Source organism: Corvus kubaryi, unplaced genomic scaffold (assembly GCF_017639235.1).
Source record: "Corvus kubaryi isolate FWS band 111438036 unplaced genomic scaffold, C.kubaryi_AGA036_p1.0 37272, whole genome shotgun sequence".
Classification (NCBI taxonomy): domain Eukaryota; kingdom Metazoa; phylum Chordata; class Aves; order Passeriformes; family Corvidae; genus Corvus; species Corvus kubaryi.
In genome coordinates this window covers 3,082,184-3,099,385 of record NW_024581084.1, presented here as the reverse complement: position 1 = coordinate 3,099,385, position 17,202 = coordinate 3,082,184, and the positions used below count along the sequence as shown (strand labels likewise).

The 17,202-nt window shown below is 47.6% G+C and overlaps 3 protein-coding genes across 11 annotated transcripts in view; 1 reads left to right on the top strand and 2 right to left on the bottom strand.

The window, feature by feature from the left end:
* Window positions 1–210: 210 nt before the first annotated feature.
* LRRC45 (leucine rich repeat containing 45) lies at window positions 211–11,662 on the bottom strand. Of its 5 annotated transcripts, none has more exons than XM_042025683.1 (17): window positions 11,494–11,662; window positions 10,673–10,734; window positions 9,683–9,753; window positions 9,184–9,362; window positions 8,348–8,476; window positions 7,641–7,753; window positions 7,058–7,116; window positions 6,860–6,937; window positions 5,782–5,917; window positions 5,415–5,492; window positions 5,128–5,239; window positions 4,886–4,956; window positions 3,912–4,004; window positions 3,226–3,318; window positions 2,210–2,383; window positions 1,970–2,117; window positions 211–1,580 (listed from the first exon to the last, which is right to left on the bottom strand). In XM_042025683.1, the coding sequence occupies exons 1-17, from the start codon at window positions 11,660–11,662 to the stop codon at window positions 1,384–1,386; spliced, it is 1,962 nt and encodes a 653-aa protein (XP_041881617.1). In that variant the 3' UTR covers window positions 211–1,383. The 5 variants fall into 5 exon arrangements, with proteins under 5 accessions (XP_041881617.1, XP_041881615.1, XP_041881614.1 ...); XM_042025681.1 differs by having other exon boundaries at window positions 2,210–2,380; window positions 11,310–11,608; XM_042025680.1 differs by having other exon boundaries at window positions 11,310–11,606.
* CENPX (centromere protein X) lies at window positions 11,616–14,888 on the top strand. Of its 2 annotated transcripts, XM_042025714.1 has the most exons (6): window positions 11,616–11,699; window positions 11,777–11,828; window positions 11,908–11,961; window positions 12,238–12,326; window positions 12,462–12,772; window positions 14,061–14,888. In XM_042025714.1, the coding sequence occupies exons 1-5, from the start codon at window positions 11,661–11,663 to the stop codon at window positions 12,474–12,476; spliced, it is 249 nt and encodes an 82-aa protein (XP_041881648.1). In that variant the 5' UTR covers window positions 11,616–11,660; the 3' UTR covers window positions 12,477–12,772; window positions 14,061–14,888. The 2 variants fall into 2 exon arrangements, with proteins under 2 accessions (XP_041881648.1, XP_041881647.1); XM_042025713.1 differs by lacking the exons at window positions 12,462–12,772; window positions 14,061–14,888 and having other exon boundaries at window positions 11,908–12,325.
* ASPSCR1 (ASPSCR1 tether for SLC2A4, UBX domain containing) overlaps window positions 12,958–17,202 on the bottom strand; it is a 46,072-nt gene continuing 41,827 nt past the window's right edge. For 3 of the 4 annotated variants that reach the window (XM_042025691.1, XM_042025688.1, XM_042025689.1), the window contains one exon: window positions 12,958–16,545. In XM_042025691.1, the coding sequence (XP_041881625.1) occupies window positions 16,532–16,545 (14 nt within the window). In that variant the 3' untranslated portion in view covers window positions 12,958–16,531. The remainder of the gene's footprint in view (window positions 16,546–17,202) is intronic. The other variant, XM_042025690.1, reaches the window with a different exon arrangement.

Below are 17,202 nucleotides of genomic sequence, written 5' to 3'. Positions count from 1 at the left end.
TACCGCCACAGGCTGTCTTCGTTGTGACTAGGGAACAGCTTCCCAGCTTCTTTGCTTTTATCTTAGTCCAGAACCAAACCCATACCCATCTTATCCATCTGTAACAGCCTTTTAGCTCCAGGACAGGCTGACAGGGTCTTCAGGAAAGTAACACAGCAGAAGGCCCCACCCTCCACATCAGCCAAACATTCAGTTTGCCACTCTCCAGTGTTAATAGCAAAATGCAAAAGTTCTTTATTAAAAAAGCAGAGCAAAACCCAAAATAAAAAATCATGAACACAAAGCAACCAGTCCACACAGAAACTTTCATTTTCCAGGTGTCTCTTAAAATACGTACTCTAAGATACGTTCCCACCCCAGACCCTCAAGGCTCTTAAGACTGCTGGCCTGACAGCAGCTCCTGCTTTCTCCAGTTCAGACTCTCGTAACCCTTGCAAGGACTTGTGCTGTCAGGAGAGGAACCGCCTTCTCCCCTTTGTGCTCTGAGCAACTCCCCAGTGTCATGCCAGAAGCATTGCTCCTCTCCAGGTTAAGGCCATAGCACTCAGTTCTAGGAGCCTGAGAAGCCAGGAGAACAGTCTTGCCATTTGCCAGTGAAACTAAATCCTGTTGCAATACTGGCCACAACATCTTCACCTAAGGGCTGCAGTTCACAGTGAAGAAGCACAGATGTTGACAGCTAATCACCCACTCACCCTTTCCCTGACACTCAGTGTTGTGTAAGTAGAAGCACGGCCAAAGCCCAGCTGTCCCACAAAGACATGAACAGCACTGCACCCGAAGCCCTTCCGTACAGCTGTTTCTGTCTATGCTGAATGTGTGTCTACTGCCCACCAATACAGTGAGAGCCACAGCAGGGAGGGGTAAACAAGCCAGAGAGGGCCCTGTCAGACTCTGCTTCTGCCTCTAAACACTGGGTGAAAAAGCACAGGTGGGTAATATCTGGTGTTTCCAGCAGTTTCAGGATCCCATTAGCAAAGCAAATCGCTCTGGCCCACAGGGAACTATAAACACTCCTGTCACATTTTATCACATTTCTCTGTGAACAGCCCTGGCACCCAAACAAATGCTGCAGCAGGACCCTGCCAGGGAACACACAACCCCTCCCCCAGTAATGAGTAACCCCCTGCGCTGATAGGCTATGGCAATGCAGGGGAAGGGGCTCCACATCATGGACTCAGACCCACGAGCCTGAACAGCTGTTTCCTCCTCTCCTTTACGCTGTCAGGAAGAAGGTTTCTGAACAGCGAGAGCGTTTTTCTGTTTGCAAGCCTTTGTGTCACCCCACTCTGATAAAACTGTCCCATTTAGGAAGAAGGAGTTCTACCTGAGTTGGTCACCCTTTCCCTGACAGCAGGTATTTGGATCCTTTAAGCCACGCTCTCACTTTCTAGAACTGTGGGTTCCCAAGGGAGATCCTTGCACATATGCCATGATGGCATTCTGCAAGAAACTTGCTCGCTGCGCCTCCTCTTCCCTCACCCTGGAGATCTCAGCCTCCTTCATTCTCAGCTTCTCCAGCAGCAGAGAGATCTCACCCTCTTTGTCCAGCAGTGCTTCACGGTGATTACTGGATAGGGCTGTGAAAAACAGCATTAGAAAAGAAAATCAGGGTATCCCTAGAATAAATAAGAACAAGCCAAAGGCAACGGAAGTGGTATGGTCAACAGGGACAAAAGAGAAGCTGCGTAAGTCAACATGAGAGGTTTTGCACAGACAGCATGCACACTTCACTGTGAAGGAAATCCAAACATCTTGCTGGCTGTGCAGCTTTGGGTGGTCATCTGAGTCTTGGTCTCTATAAAATGAGGACAGGAATCCCTGTATCTCCCTGGATGGAGAGTACAACTCATAGGTGTATAGACAGGCAGGAAACACTGCTGTCACTACCTGTGAGCACAGCTCAGTTCCAGGCCCAGTGCAGGCTAACTCAGCATTACCATTTGAGAAGCATGAAAGGATCCATCACCTTTCAGTTGTCTTTCCAGAGCTGCAATCTTCTCTCTCAGCCCATCCTGGGCTGCGCGTTCAGCCTCCAAGTGCCCAATATGCTCCTGTAATTCCACTTTCACCTTATTTAGCTCTGTCACTTTCTCCTCTTCCTTACTGTCCAGGTCCTGACACACAAAGACAAACCCATGAACAACCAAACAACTTCAGCAACTTGTTCTGGCCCTGTCGTGACTATATCTACTCCAGTCCCAGCTACCTGCTGAAGTTCATCCAGCCTCCTCCTGAGTCCATCAGCATACAGGCTCAACTGTTTGGCTTTGGCCTGGGCCTCAGCAACCATTTCTTTTTGCTTAAGGCAGCAGTTCTGAGCTTCATCCCTTGACTCAGTCATCAGCCGCAGCTTCTCTTTTAGGTGCTCTAGTCGTTGCTGCTGTAAGACACAAAGGAAAATGAAAATTAAACAGTCCCACTTCATTCCTGTGAAGGGATTCTCCCCTCTTTGTTCCTAATACAGTGAATCCTTTATTGAGTCAACTGGCACTGACAAGCACAGGACACAGCCCTGCTCCTTGCACTCAGGAGTGACCCCAAGCTGCTTCCTCTTGCCAGAGAGAACACTGACAGACTGAAACACTCAAATGAGAAACTGAGACAAGTCCTTGCCAGATGCACCGATGCCACCACCAGTGTTTACAACCAATGCTCTACCTTCACTTCCTCCATACCTCAAATGGCTCTGCAGCACCACTGTATGCAGCTAAGCAACTGCTGGGTCCCACACATCAAATTTCTATGTCTATAACTCAGTGAAGCATTTTCTTTTGTGATGTAAAAAGTAAGTAAATATTCTAATAGTTTTTGTGTATTTCCATCATCTCTTGTTCTCTTTCACAGGATATTAACTTCATTGCCATTTTCACAGAGTTCAATACTAGTGACTTTATTTATCCAGCAGCAGTACCCACCTGAAGAAATTTCTCAGAGTTCAGAGAAACAGGAGCACCCCATGAGAGTTGCCATTAAAAAGAATGATCAACATCCATCTGCTGGCTTCAGATGTTGGCAACTTAAATTAAATCTGCCATGACAATATCCACATCAGTTCTGTTACTACTGAAGACAATTAAAATCAGACTTTTCAGGACTCCTTCCTCAGCAATCACACCATTTGTGAGTCAGTGAAACCCAGAGAGGAGTTACTTAGCAGCTCCCCAAGACTAAAATATAGAGTAGGTAGCCAAACCACTTCCTTCCCACAGGTCTTGTCCTTACCTCCTCCAAGCGTGCCTGACTCCGGACTTTTATTAACTCCTCCTCTGCCTGACCTCGCTCAGTTAGTGCAGCTGCTTTGACTTGGCTCAGCTCCTGCCACAGAAACATGGAAAATCATTCCAGAGAAGCTGCATTGCTGTAACACTGACCAGAAAACATTAGCAGCTTCCGGTCACAGGCTACAATATGACACAGCTCTCCTCACTCAGGGGCAGCAAAAGCAAACCAAGATGACAAATCCTTCCTCACTCCAAGGCTGCTATTTAAGCTCAGTGCGAATTTCAGTTATATGAGGACAAGTAATGGGTAAAGCTTTCCAAAACAAGGCAGTAGGAAAGAGCAGTGCTGGATCTAGCTGGGGAAATATATATGAATAAACATGCTACTCTACTTGGGACAACATGGGAAACCTGTGAATTCCAATCTTGGTAACACTCTAACCATGTTCAACAGAATCCTTATTTTTGTCCAATCTGAATTTACAAGTTTCGCCTTGGAACCTTTTTCCTTAGCTCAAAGCAGTAAAAATAATTTCAGCTGGTATGCTGCTGTTTTCTGTTCCTCCTTACAGCACATGACAATCTTTACAAAGGTCAGCAATGGAAGACTCCACAAAGCTTTCCTGGCAGCCTTCTCTTTGCACCACTATATGAGTGTTCAAACGTGCCTAGAGCACTTTTTCTCACCTCCTCCAGAGATATCCTGATGGCCTCCAGCCTCTGGATCCTGTTGTGCATGGAACGTTCACTGGCCTCCATGTGCTGTGTCATACGATCCACCTGCAAAGCAGCAGAAACCGTTTAAGCAAGTGACAGAAAACCATTCCTATCTCCAGGCACAGCAAGCAGCAGGACCACTCATCATGATAGTGAAGCATCCTCTCACTGAACCACCTACCACCAAAGGAAAGTTCTTACCTCTCCCAGAACTCCACTAGGAAACTGTAATACAGATACAATCTGCCCTCTAGAAACTGGGAATTTTTAGACAGAGATCCCTCCCAGGCCACAAGGAAGATGAAGTCCAAGCTCTCATTGTCAAGTGGTACAAAACACAACAGATTCATTTTCTAGCTGTAAGGTTGGGAAAATCTTCCTGGCCTGTGTCTTTTCTTAAAAGATTTCTATATATTCAGAGAAATCTATTAGTATAATTTTATTTTGGAGAGATTTCAGACCTCAGTAAACACTGCAAAGAGAATTGATTGTAGTCTGTTGGCCTGTCCACACTCAGACACAACCCCCCTTGAAACATAGCAGAAAAGGAACTAGCATGCTGAGCCCCGTTAAAGGACTGCTTGTCCATAAGCGATTAAAACATTAAAGTGTATTCATTTCAGAAGCAGGAAAAGATTCTGTATTTGTAACTACCTCTCTGCACAGACCAACACAAAGGCCAGCCTCCCAGCCTCTCTTGTAGCATCACATACCACTCTGGCCCATACTCTCGAAAGCTAGAAAATCTTACTAGCTGGTAGAAAGTCTTGTGATCTCTTCAGCCAGGCTTTGCTTGAAAAAATGGCCCATTATTCCCACAACAAATCTGAGCCCACTAACTTTTTAACTTTTTTAAGAGCATATGACAGCAATGACCTCCAGTGGTGATGTAGGTCAGGACCAAAGAAAGACTAACCGGGATGCTGCAGAAACCCCATCCTTACCTCTTTTACCCGAAGGGATTCCATGTCTTCAAGGCTTTGTTTAAATCTTCTCTTCTCCGTTTCCAGACGTTCTGCAGATTAAAAGCAGGCATATCACAATTCTGGCATTCCTGCCACACAGCTGTACTCATACTTTTTCACCATCTCTGCGAACCCTTTCTCCTTGGCTGTCTGTGCTGTTGACTCAGGAACAGCGATCCCAACCACAGGTGTCCACAAGCTGTTTCTACTCCTCCACTCACCTTCAGCCTCCACAGCCCGCAGCTTCAGCTCCGCTGTTGTGTTGGTCAAGTCTTGTTTTACCTGGAACAGCTGATCCTGCTGAACTCTGCACTTCCTCTCCAACTCATCCACCTACACAAGGAAATTACCACCACAAAGGTTTTTTCTTTTTCTGTTAGCAGAGAAAGTTGGCTGTACAGGACAACGAAGACACACACAATCAAGGATCAAAGTAGAGACCATATATATGCAGCAGATGTTACATATGTTCAAGTGCCACTTCTCAGACTTGGACTTGGTTTCCTACCTGGTTTCTCAGCAGCAGATTTTTCTCACTGGCAGCAGACAAGTCATGCAAAAGCCTGCCTTCCCGATCAGCACCTTCCTGCAAACAGAATCAAAATTAAAAACCTGTACTCACTCTAGTTCTTGCACTACCAACCAATATCACACCCAGCTAAATCCAACCTACCCCATAAACACCACGACTCCTCTTCACACCTGGCACCCATCTACCTAATTTACACAAGAATTTTTTGTCATGGTGGCTTTAGCTAACCCACTAGTGGTAAAAATCATGCTTCCCTATTCCATCCAGCATGCCCCAAATTTACACAAACCAGTTATGACCTATAGCCCTGCTCTCAAACATAACTAGGACTTATCCAGCTCACCTGCTTTTGTTGCTGGAGCTCCCTGAAGTGGCACTCAGCCACACAGTTTTGTTCCTGTTTCATGGCATTCAGCAGCTCTCCCAGGTTGTGCACCTTCTGTTCAGACAGAGCCAGGGCAGCTTCAGTCATCTGCAGCCTATAAAGAGAAGCACTTTCCGGAGTCTTTTCCAAGGCAGACACTGCAGCAAGCTCTCTATGCCACCTGGTACAAGGTGCTAATATCCATCTGGCAGTGGATGAAATCAGGCTAACTAAATGAGGCATTTTTTTGCTTCTGGGAAAAGGACACCATTGACCTTTGTATGCAGCAGCATCTACAAACAGTGACCTGGGGCTTCTCAGGGCCCAGTGTTCTGGTGCCCATTGCATTTGCCCTGCACTGTCTTCCACAAGCCATTCTCCCCACCTAGACCCCTCCAGGATTTGCCTGCTCTCACAGAACAAAGCCAGCTATTTTATACCACTGCAAAGTTGTTTAAAATTAGAGACAGATTTTTAAACATGAGTAGCAGAAGCAATTTGCTTATTCTGTCCAAGAGGGACATGTCCACATCACTGCACGGCATAGTAACACTGCCTTTACCTGGCAGAACTGAAGTAGGCAGGCTCAGCAGTTTGAAGTCTAACCACTGCCATGTGCATATGGCTCTGCATAACCTAACATTTCTTCTGAGCAGCTCTTCCTCATTGCTCCCAAGCCAGGCTCCTCAATACCTGCAGCGGTTCCCAGAGAACACTGCCAGTTGCCAGGGAAAGCAGGTACCGATTCCTGCCAGGCTGTAAACCATGCAAGGAACATGCCCCCATCCCATCTGCAGAATCCTTTTTCCTTCTTCCCACCTTCTGTAATTCACTTTGTCTTACACCAATACACTGTAATTTTACTTAAAAGCAGGTTAACTATCTAGTGTGGCAAACTCAAAGGCTTTATCTGACTGTAATTTCTGGATATTACTGCAGAACTAACCAAAATAATAAGTCAGCTACCCTACACGATTATCCCCCTTCTTAGAAGCTCTGCTCGGCACTGCTTATACAGCACAAATAGTGGGAAGGCAAAGGTTCTCCTCCTCCATACTTGGTTTTCAGTGAATTCATAATGGAGTACTGCTCATCCAATGCATCCTGCAGCTGGCTGATTCGTGCTACAGACATTCTGCATTTGGGAGGGAAATAAAAGGAAAAAAAAAAAAAAAGGTGGGTAATTTCTGCCAGGAAATGGAGAGAGCTCAATTCTGCCATCAAAGAGCAGAAGACATTTAGAAATCCAACTCACTTCTCACTCCTGGCTTTTTCTTCTTTGTGCTTGTCTACAGCATCCACAAAATCCATGAACTGTGAAGAAGGCAAAATTCTGTGAGAAAATGAATTGCATCAGCTACAAGCACTTACATTTCTCATTCTTCTCCTGCCAGCAACAGCTGAAGACATGTCAAGCCATTCTACTGGAAACAAACTGGAAGTCTGATGGGCTTATCAGCACACCTGAATAAGGTCATCAGCTACAGGGACTCTGCATCCTCAGGTGTCAGATGGAAAAACAAATCTCTAGGTTTACACCACTTGGAAAGTATCAAACCAATTGCAAAAGATGAAACTAAAGCACAAATAACCAAAACTCCTCCAGAATCCAGAATGTGTTCAGCAGGGATGTGTCCATACCCATACTGTCACTTGATTCCTAGGCAACCTAGCTCAGAGGAAGGACCCAATGTACTAAACTATGCTGTGTGCCTGCCCATAAAAATGCAAATGCAACTTCAGGTGCACAATAATACTGTCACTGAGTGTTCTGTGGGGACCTCAAGGGAAAGCAAAGGATTCCAGCTACCCCATTTGAACCGCCAACATCTGCTGACCTGCTTGTTCTTCTCATCCTTCAGACTCAAAACCTCCTTGCTGAGGATGTTCATTTGGTTCTGGGCCTCACTCAGGATAGCCTCACGGTCTTGGTTGTGATTCAAGGCTTGTTCTGATGCAGAGAGAGCAGGAGAGCATGCACAAGTTTCTAAAGCAACAGCACAGCAAGCACTGCTGGAAGAGACAGCACTCAGGATGACAACTGGCTATCAGAAGCACCAGGACAGTTGCCCTTCTCATGCTGGCCCGTGTAGAGAGAGTCCCACCTTACATCACAAGCTGGGATGGGATCAACGAGAGCAGTGTGTGTGGGGTAATCAACACCCCAGCCTCAGGAAAGATGCTCAGCTCTGCTGTGGGCAGGACAATGACATGATGTGCTGCATAAGCCACATCAAAACTTGGCTCATCAGAGGCAAACTATGAGGAAAAGTCTCAAATTCTCCCACATTCATGTGGCACGGCAATCTCTAATAACTCAATCCAAATTATTTTTTTGTTCTTGCTGGTGAAAGCGACACTTCCAACTTGACTAGCCCTCACTAAAGGACAAGAGGAGGTGACATAGAGCACTGTGGAAATGCTGTTGAGAAAGGGAGGAAAAGAGGGTTAGCTCTCTTCTGAAGCAGCAAGTGCCCTATATCCCCCAAGTGCTGAACTGGGAAAGGAGTTAAGTGATTCATTACTGTGCACACATCATACTTACCCACAGCTTTCAGGATGTCGCCAGGAACATTATTCCCTGCCAGCTCGAGCCTCTTCAGGGTCTTGTTGCTGTGCAGGCAGTTCAGCAAAGCTCGGCCACCCAGAAGCCCAATGTTATTCCATCGCAAATCTATACAGAAAGCAAACTTTCACCACGGTAGTCACACATCTGCTGAAAACCACAGGGCTCAAGAGAACCCATGCTCTTTATATATCTACAAGCACGGTTAACTAATCCCAGATAGTCTTAGCAAAAACACAGGTGAATACTGTGTCCCCTTTGAAGATGAATGAGAGGGAGGGAAATTGACAAAGAAAGAAAGGCAAGATAAATCTTTAGGAAACTGCAGGAAGCCATGACAGTTGAAAATCTACACAAATCTGGGCCTCACATTTGGCTCTCACAAGCCTTCCTTCCACAGACAAGACCTGTGGATGAGAAAGAATTGGCAACAAAAGCTACATTTTCCTGAAGGAAACTCCACCAAAATTCCATATAAGGACAAAACGAGTGTGAAGTAAGTATTAAGAGTCTGTCATGAGGCATACCAACACCAACCACAAATAGGAATGAAAACCCTTCCTCCTCCACTAAAGACTGTTCTACTCCAAGTACACAATTCTTCATCTGCAGGTTTGGTTCCAGAGATTCCAATTATAGTTCCCAGTCTCCAAAGGCCATGGAGTTGTGACTTCTCCCTGGACAAAGTCGGCAAAGCATTCCAGACTGATAGGAATTGGGAATGACACCAACCAGTTGGAAGAAACTGAAGCAAGAAACCTGAAGATACACATGGTGTTTTCATGCATATATGTACATGGGCAAAGAACTCTTACCCAGCTCCTGAAGGCTGGTATTTTGTGTCAGTGCCATGGCCAGCTCTTCAGCCCCTTGATGGTTAATCTGGTTATTGCGCAGATCCAGACGCCGAAGAAAGTTGTTTGCTCTCAGTCCTTGGCAGAAAAAGGAGAAGCCCTCCTCCCACATGCCAAGGCTGTTCCATTCTAAGGTTAGGCTAGGGAAATCAGACAGGAATGGTGTTCGTGGAGTAAACAGACTGCTGCATGAACTTGAATGATATTTGGATCACGGTATGCCCGGTCAAACATCCAGCTCCGTGCGTGGACTCAATTTCAGAGAGCAGGATGCTGCCAGGGCCCAGCGTCCTCCGAAAGAGCACCTCCACTTTTCATGCCTTTACTTGTCCCACCCCTCACAAGAAATTGCACCACTTGGCATTCCTCCTACCCCAACAAAAAACACCCTCAACCCTTTTCAAATGTTGTGCTCCATCCGGCAAGAATAGCACAAAGAGAGGTATATACATTTTTTTACCTCCTGATGGATTTGTTCTCCCTAAGAAGTTTTCCCAAAGCCTCAGCTCCCATGGTTCGCAGGTTATTTCCCTGAAACAGAAGTCCCAGGTGATCAGTAGGCTAAGCTTGTCCCAGTCCACCTACACCACAAACACCACCAGATGCATCCCAGCTGTAATGCCAACTTCAGTTGGGCAAAGATGGTCCAACCAACATTTGTTTCACTATCAATCAGCCTTCCACAAAACGAAAAACCCTGGAGGAACAGTGGATCTATACACACGACTTGTCTTGTGAGGGCACCATGACTGAGAGCTTGCAAAAATCACAAGATTGCACAGGATCAGCACGGGCCATGATGGGACGGAAAATGGTGATTCTAGATAAGCATAACTATTGTAACACACTTCACCAAAAAGGGCTCTGTTAACGCTAGCACAAATGAGAAAGGAAGCTGTGATGAAGTTTGTGACTTCAGTGATGCTGAACAGTGATGCTGTTTGTGACTGTAAATTCAAGGGAATAGCTGTATGCCAGAGGAATACAGACAGAAAGTCACTCCCAGTAGAGTGACAATCACATCTGAAGGCAGATGCTTAGTTCAAAGCCCAGGCTAATTGAAAGACATTGGCAAGCGAGATAAACTCTACAGAAACACAAGTAAAACAGCTAGTAACTCACTGATCAATACAGAAACCCCCAAAACAGCCTATACACGCCTCATCTGCCCAATCAGCAACTGACAAAAGATACACAGCAATAACTTCCTATCAAAATACAGTAACTAAATAAAAATGGATAAAGATGATCTGCAAAGTAACTTTGGAAAATTGTGACATGGTGTTAACAAGTCAAGGAATGAGTCACTTGAGAACAAAAACTTTACAGAAGTATGCATCTTGTTGAATAATCCTGCACCAGGACGGTCCAGTTCTATTTCTGATTAAGCCTGTGCTCCTTTTTCCTTCTCCACCACAGAACAGTCTTAATTCTGTTTGAACAGACTCACCTTCAGATCCAAAGATTTTACTGTGGTGTTGGAGCAAAGACCATGCAACAGAAGTCTTACACCTGAGTAGAAAAAAAAAAAAGCTGTTTATTTCATCTGTGAAACCCTCTACTCATCCCAGCGTATCATCTTGTTAAACAGCTAGCTCAGGAGACGTGGCTGTGATAAACAAATTACTTGGTAAACTGCCACTGCTGCCGGAATAAGTGAGCCTGAGCTTTCAGGGCAGGAGACTATTTATACACTCTCAAAGAGGTGTCCGGGCAGAGAACTACAAGTCAGTTTGTACACCTACCTGCCTCAGCCCTGAAAAAAGCCCACGTCTAGACAAGCTCTGCGGACACGGATGTGCTGCCCATGGGGCCCCCTCACTGCCAGCTACTTTAACCAGCCGGACTGTCCCATCCGTCCACGGCCAACAGCAGAGCTGCCCTCGCCGCCGGAGGGAGAAGCGAGCGGTGCGTGACCAGCCGCATGGTCACGGACCGGGCACCTTCGCGGGCCTGAGATACGAGCGACCTCCCGCCCCGCCACCGCGCCTCGCTCGCCGCCGGAGGGAGAGCGGGCCCGCCGGCCCAGCCTGAGAGGGCGGCGAGGGCGGCCCCGCTTCGGGCAGCCGCTGCGGCCTCGCGCGCACCTTCCTCGCTCAAGCCGCAGTCGCCGAGCGCCAGCGCGGCGAAGGGCGCGGCGCCGGGCAGCAGCCGGCCCAGCGCGCTGCACGTCTGCAGCGAGAGGCTCTGCGCCGCCAGGTCCAGGCGGCCCCGCGCCCCGTTGGGCTCCCGCAGCCGCCGCAGCACGGCCTCCTGCGGGGCCGCGCCTACCGCCGCGCAAAGCCGCGCGTATTCGCGCCCGAACTGCTCCATGGCCGCGCGGGTTCCCGCCGGAACTGCTCCCTGGCCGCGCGGGTTCCCGCCGGAACTGCTCCCTGGCCGCGCGGGTTCCCGCCCGCCGCGCGCCTCCGGGAGGCGGGGCCAGCAGTGCGCGAGACATGGAGGAGCGGGACGGCCGCACCGGCGGCTTCAGGAAGGTGCGGCCGCTCCGGGCGAGGGGCGCTGGCCCGAGCGGCGAGCGCGGCTCCGCTCATCCGTTCCTCTCTCCGCGCAGGACACCGTGGACCGGCTTCTCCGCCTCCATTTCCGGGACGGGAGGACCCGAGGTACCGAGGCTGCGGCGGCGGGCGGGTCCGGGCCGCTTGGGCCTAGTCCCCGCCTTCCCTAAGCGCCGTGTCGTTGCAGTTAATGCCGACGCGCAGCTGCTGGTGGCCGAGTTGCTGAAGGTCTTCGTCCGAGGTCAGCGCGCAGGGCCAATCCCCCGCCCCAGCCTTAGGGCGATAGGCTCCCGCCTCCTCCCCGAGCACCTGGCCAACCTTCGACTCATCCCGTCCTGCTTCAGCTCTGCTGCCTCCTGCACAGCTGGAGTCCTGACGCAGCTTCCCGGACTCTTCCGGGGCGCTGGGCCACCTCCCTCCTCCCAGGACACCAGCCCAGCCCCCCGGACGAGACGCCCCAGGTGACAGCTCCCAGACCCGTCTCACTGCTCTTCCCTTTCTTTCACTTGGGCTGCAGAAGCGGCGGCTCGAGCAGCTCGGCAAGCTCAGGCAGAGGACCTGAAGAAGGTGGATACTGAGCAGCTGGAGAAAGTGTTGCCACAGCTGGTATGTAACTCTCGGCCTGAACTGCATGGGAGCAGGATGAGGATGTGAGCTGAAACAGCCTAATCCTCATCCTTTCGGGTGCTGTTTTGAGAACCCAGTCTGTGTCCTGACTGGCTTGCTGCTCTTTCCTTACAGCTTCTGGATTTCTAGAGGCTTTCTGAAGCACATGTCACCTGTCAGCAGACAGTCCTGACCTGACAGTGAACATGTGTCTCGGCCTCAGAGTCCAACTCTGGGATGAACAGTCTCAGCTCTTTCTTCGTCTGCCATTTTGCTTCTGTTTCCTCTCTCCTTTACCAAGCACAACACAGCCCAAAGGAACGATCCTGTCAGATAGCGTTTTTGAGAAGAGGCTGCCACAGGCTTGTTTTGTTCTGCTGAGCACATACCTGGTTTCAATCTTGCCGCCCTACTCCCGGTAACAGAGGCCTGTACTTCACAGCATGGTAAGATGCTGTTGCTTTCTCATCTAACGTGAGAATGAGGTGCTGCTTCACAGAGATGCATGGAAAGACTTAAAGGCTGGAAATACCATCCAGCCTTCAGGATCTCACTGCCTCAGCAGGCAGCTGTGACAGCAACTCTAGGTGCAGCTCCAAGCCTTTCTAATGAATAGGTCATTAACAGGAGCTCATTCACAGGCTCTCGCCAAGAGCAGGCAACTGATCTTTATTTTATAAATAAACAGTGTCTGTCCGTCACTACCTTCCAGTATTTCTCCAGGGCTGTGACATCAAAGAATACTTGAAACCTTTTAACCATTCAGTATTCTCCTCAGAGGCTGCTCCCCCTCTGCTATAAATTTGTTCTCACAAAGAAACATCAGTAAGTTAAAAACAAGTCTCCCCTCCTTGTGTAGGCTCTTTGCTGCAATTCATCATCAAAAGTCAAGTCGCTTCAAAGACTTGCAGCGTTTCCCCCTCACCCACCCTCTTCCCTAAATCTTTGTAGGACGAAAGGAAAAAAGGACAAAAAACAAACAGCATGTGTGAGAATCCCACATCATGGGACAGCCTGGCCCCTCTAGCAGCAGGGGGGCCACTGTGAAATAAGAAACCTTACACATGTGGGCAGGACCCACACAACCCAACTGGCTTTGCTGGGAAACGCATGGCTGGCTGCACAGAGCACAGCTGATGGTGGTGTGGCTTGGGGCCTGCATGCTCCTGCCGCTGGCACTCTGCAGGCTGTAGGATCAGCCATAGCTAGCAGTCCTTTTCTCAGGAACAGCTGTGACAGGCAGAGGCTCAGTAGGTCACTGTACACTTTGAGCTAGGAGCTATCAGGGTCATCCCTCAGGACACCAGCCACTTGGAAACCCCACAAAAATGCAGTTTTAGTACATATTCTGGTAACAGTAGCAGCTTAAGCAGTCCCCAGCTCTCAGCACTGCAGCTTCTCAGCTGAGACAACTGTTCAGCTGTACAACACGTGCAATGAAGGAACTGACCTAGTTCAGCCTTCAGCCCCACAATCATTGGTTAAAAAAAGGCAATTACAAAAGTAAAAGCAAGTGATACTACCGTTGAATGTCCTAAAACCCTAGGGATGAGTTCACCTACTATAGCAGAAGCAATACTGAAACAAAACCAGCTCATCAGGTATCTGCAGGTACTGTTCTGCAGTAGGGCAGGAATCCTTGTAGCAAGTACCTTAGCGAAGAGGCCACAGTTTTAAATGTGGGGGCATCTTACCCCCTTAAAGAATTCACTCCTGCTTTCTTGCCTTTTCCAGTTTCAGATCCTCATCTCTGCCTCCAACTGAAACAGCAGTCCTAAAGTCGCTGCCCTAAAAAGGCTCAAGTTCCCTTCCCTGACAACACAGAGAAGAGAACTGCTGATGTGGACATCCACAGTAAAGCAGCAATTGAATAGCAGCAGCAGCTAAAAGTAACTCTTTGTATAGGGAAGGGGAATAAGACCTCTTGTCTAGCTATTGAAGGTAGCAATTTTTCATTCTTGTGGTTAAATTGGGTTTGATGCACAGCTGAGTTACACAAGGGAGGAGCATGGGCAGAACTGCCTGAGGGAACAGTCAGCAATGTAAAGCCCCTACACTTAACCCATGAAACTGCCCCAGGAATACTGGTATTGTTGCTTGTGTCCCTAAACTTGTTTTCCCATGTCAGGTGCTTGCAGGGGATAGTTATGGTGCTAACCCTTTACAAAAACTGACAGAACTAAAACACCTAAGCAAATCAGCTAAGCAGATTGTACTATTTGATGTCACCTGTGCCCTTCAGAAAAATAAGGACTAGCACATCTGAAGGCACACTGCAACTTCCTCCCAACCACACTGCTTCTGCATATTCTAATCCTGGGAACAAAAAACACCAGCACAGGTATTTCACTGCTTATCATTAGCAATAGCTCTTGGTTTCTCCACAGGGATATCCTGTATAAATTCAACAAGGCAGCTCTAGCTACCGTCTACCTCTGATTTGTGTGACATGAATAAGCCTGATAACAGCACCTGAACGAAGATACTGACAGTCCTATGGAGTACAGGCTCAGCCCACACTTAATCCTCTAAAGAGTAATAAACTTTATTATTTGAATGGTTTTTCAGGTCTGCCGTGGTATGTCTTCTATAGGCTGTCAAGTGGCAGAAGGGCTTGCTTTCCACAGGGAGGATTTAGTACAGGAGCTGTACACAGTGCTCTCACATTCCCACTGCCAGTGGCCACACACGTTCCCTGTTTACCTTTGGGTGTCATATAAGAAATCAATCAACTTTTTTGCTAAAGCATTCTTTGCTCCTTCTGCTTTGAGTCTCCTTTTTCCTCTTCCACCTTTCTTTCATGCCTCCCCCTCCCTCCAAGTTTCTTCAAAGCATCTCTGTGAGCATTTGGAAGTAATTAGACCTGAAGGGAAATGTTGTCCAGGCAGGGAGACAATGACAAGTGCCAGGAACCCAGGGTGCCCTTTCTAGCCACTTTGAAGCTCATTCAGATGGTACAAAGCTCCGTTTTGCTTTGTTGAAAAAAAATGGGAGGAAGGGAACGAGTCATGACAGGCGTATTGAAAAGAGAGCAGGTTCCTGTGAACTGACAGACACACCAAGTGCCAGGGCAAGAAACTATCAAAGGGACTGACCAAAAGGGCTCCCATGGCCACTCTGCTTTATTACATCTACAAATTGTGCAGATGCACACGTAGTGCAGGGAGGAAACAAGGAAAATGGAAAACACGGTATTACTGTACCATGGAAGCCCAGCTCTCCGCAGACCACTGATCCGTGGAGAAGACTTCAAATAAAACCCAGCACCATGACTGCCGTGCCACTACAGAGTTCATCTCCAGCATAAGGGCAATTCTAACCAATAATCATCCCCTTACGATGTCTGCAGGAGACAAAGATCCGGACTGGGCCTTTTCCCTGTACACTAACTGCGGTGCAGAGCACAGCTACCCTGCTCTGGGAATACTCAGGCCACCAATCAACTGTCATTTGAAGAGACCCTTTAAGTGAATGGTTTCTTCCTTGCTGTAATTAATTACTGATGGTAGTTATACACAGTGAAAATAAAACTAGAGCTTAGGGCAGAAACATGCTCAACAGGCATTCCATGAACTTGTATTCCTTGTTGACAAGATTCTGGCAACTGAACACAATACAAGTGCAGCAGCCCAAGAGCTTCACAGGAAAGGCTGATCTGAACTGGTTTAAGTGACTTAAATGCTTCCTCTTCATTCATTTTCCAGCCATCTATGTCCAGCATTAGCAGCAGCACTAACCCTCCTCGCTAAGAAGCAGAAAAAGTCTTGTTCTAGGCACCACTTAATAATTATAGGTAAAGCTGAACCAGATTGTATCTTGCTGCTAGAATACTGGCAGCTAGACTCAAGTCATCTCTGAAGGTGGAACTGGGAGGAGTTGAATTTAAAAATACAGATAGGAACAAAGTCCTTTGCAGAAAGTATATAGGAATCATGTCCCCCTTAATTCTCTATTCTTATTATTTGCATGCAAGAAACCTTAAATTTAACCTCTAACCTTGCTTCTGTAGTCACAAAGACCACAAACAGGCCTTCCACTCCTCCACCAGGTGCAACTGACATCTGAAATAGCCATTCTCTCTTTATAAGTAATGTTCATACAGATTAGATCTCTCCAGGGCCACCAACACATCTTACACATCCTTAGTGAGTTTGTGGAGAAAAGGGCACAGCTGATAGCTCGGTGATCCAGCAACCCAGGATGCTTCATCTCTTTCCACCTACAAAATAAACATGGTACCATTAAAACACATAACATGTAATTAGCAGTTACTCATTTCTCAATAACATGATCTGGTAGCTGAGGGTTCTAGTCACTGCTGTGCTCAGGCAGCATTGGGGACCACAAGAGAGCACCTGGGGAGATGAAATGGTAAATACATCACAACTTTCAGAGCAGGGAACTTCATCCTTCATTTTATTAACATGTGGCTTAGAGTATACTATTGACCTTTCATACCAGCTGTTAAATGGGAAACCTGCACAGGTAGGTGAGATGATATTTTGTACTTTATCCAGATAATCTTGGGAAACAAAACTATTTCAAGTGCAATGCTTCAAACATACTCCAGTATGGAAATGGGAAGCAGTGAAGATCCTGTTTCCCACTGCATCAGCATCTCAGCACCAATCTAAGCCAGACCAGCCACAGCAGGGAAACACACTGGCCCACTGTTTGCAGCCTTCACACCTTACCCTCTGCTTGCTGGAACTGATAGCCCCACACTATCTTCCAGAAACAAATACTAACATTCTCATCCAGGAAGTTAACATCTGGCATTATTAGCCAGGTGACTCCATATAAGAATTACTAGGTTTGTTGTCGTTAAAGGAGCTGACTGTCTCTTTTTTTTTTTTTTTTCTCCCTTTTTTTTCCT

What these genes read in the sequence shown, in the direction of transcription:
- LRRC45 (XM_042025680.1), bottom strand. Translation starts at nt 11,535, where the DNA reads ATGGAGCAGTTCGGGCGCGAATACGCGCGGCTTTGCGCGGCGGTAGGC. An exon ending in GAGAACAAATCCATCAGGAG is followed by an intron (nt 9,363 to 9,682) that starts GTAAAAAAATGT and finishes TGATTTCCCTAG; the next exon opens with CCTAACCTTAGAATGGAACA. An exon ending in GGCTGGATGAACTTCAGCAG is followed by an intron (nt 2,118 to 2,209) that starts GTAGCTGGGACT and finishes TTTGTGTGTCAG; the next exon opens with GACCTGGACAGTAAGGAAGA.
- CENPX (XM_042025713.1), top strand. Translation starts at nt 11,661, where the DNA reads ATGGAGGAGCGGGACGGCCGCACCGGCGGCTTCAGGAAG. An exon ending in GCACCGGCGGCTTCAGGAAG is followed by an intron (nt 11,700 to 11,776) that starts GTGCGGCCGCTC and finishes CTCTCCGCGCAG; the next exon opens with GACACCGTGGACCGGCTTCT. An exon ending in CCGGGACGGGAGGACCCGAG is followed by an intron (nt 11,829 to 11,907) that starts GTACCGAGGCTG and finishes GTGTCGTTGCAG; the next exon opens with TTAATGCCGACGCGCAGCTG.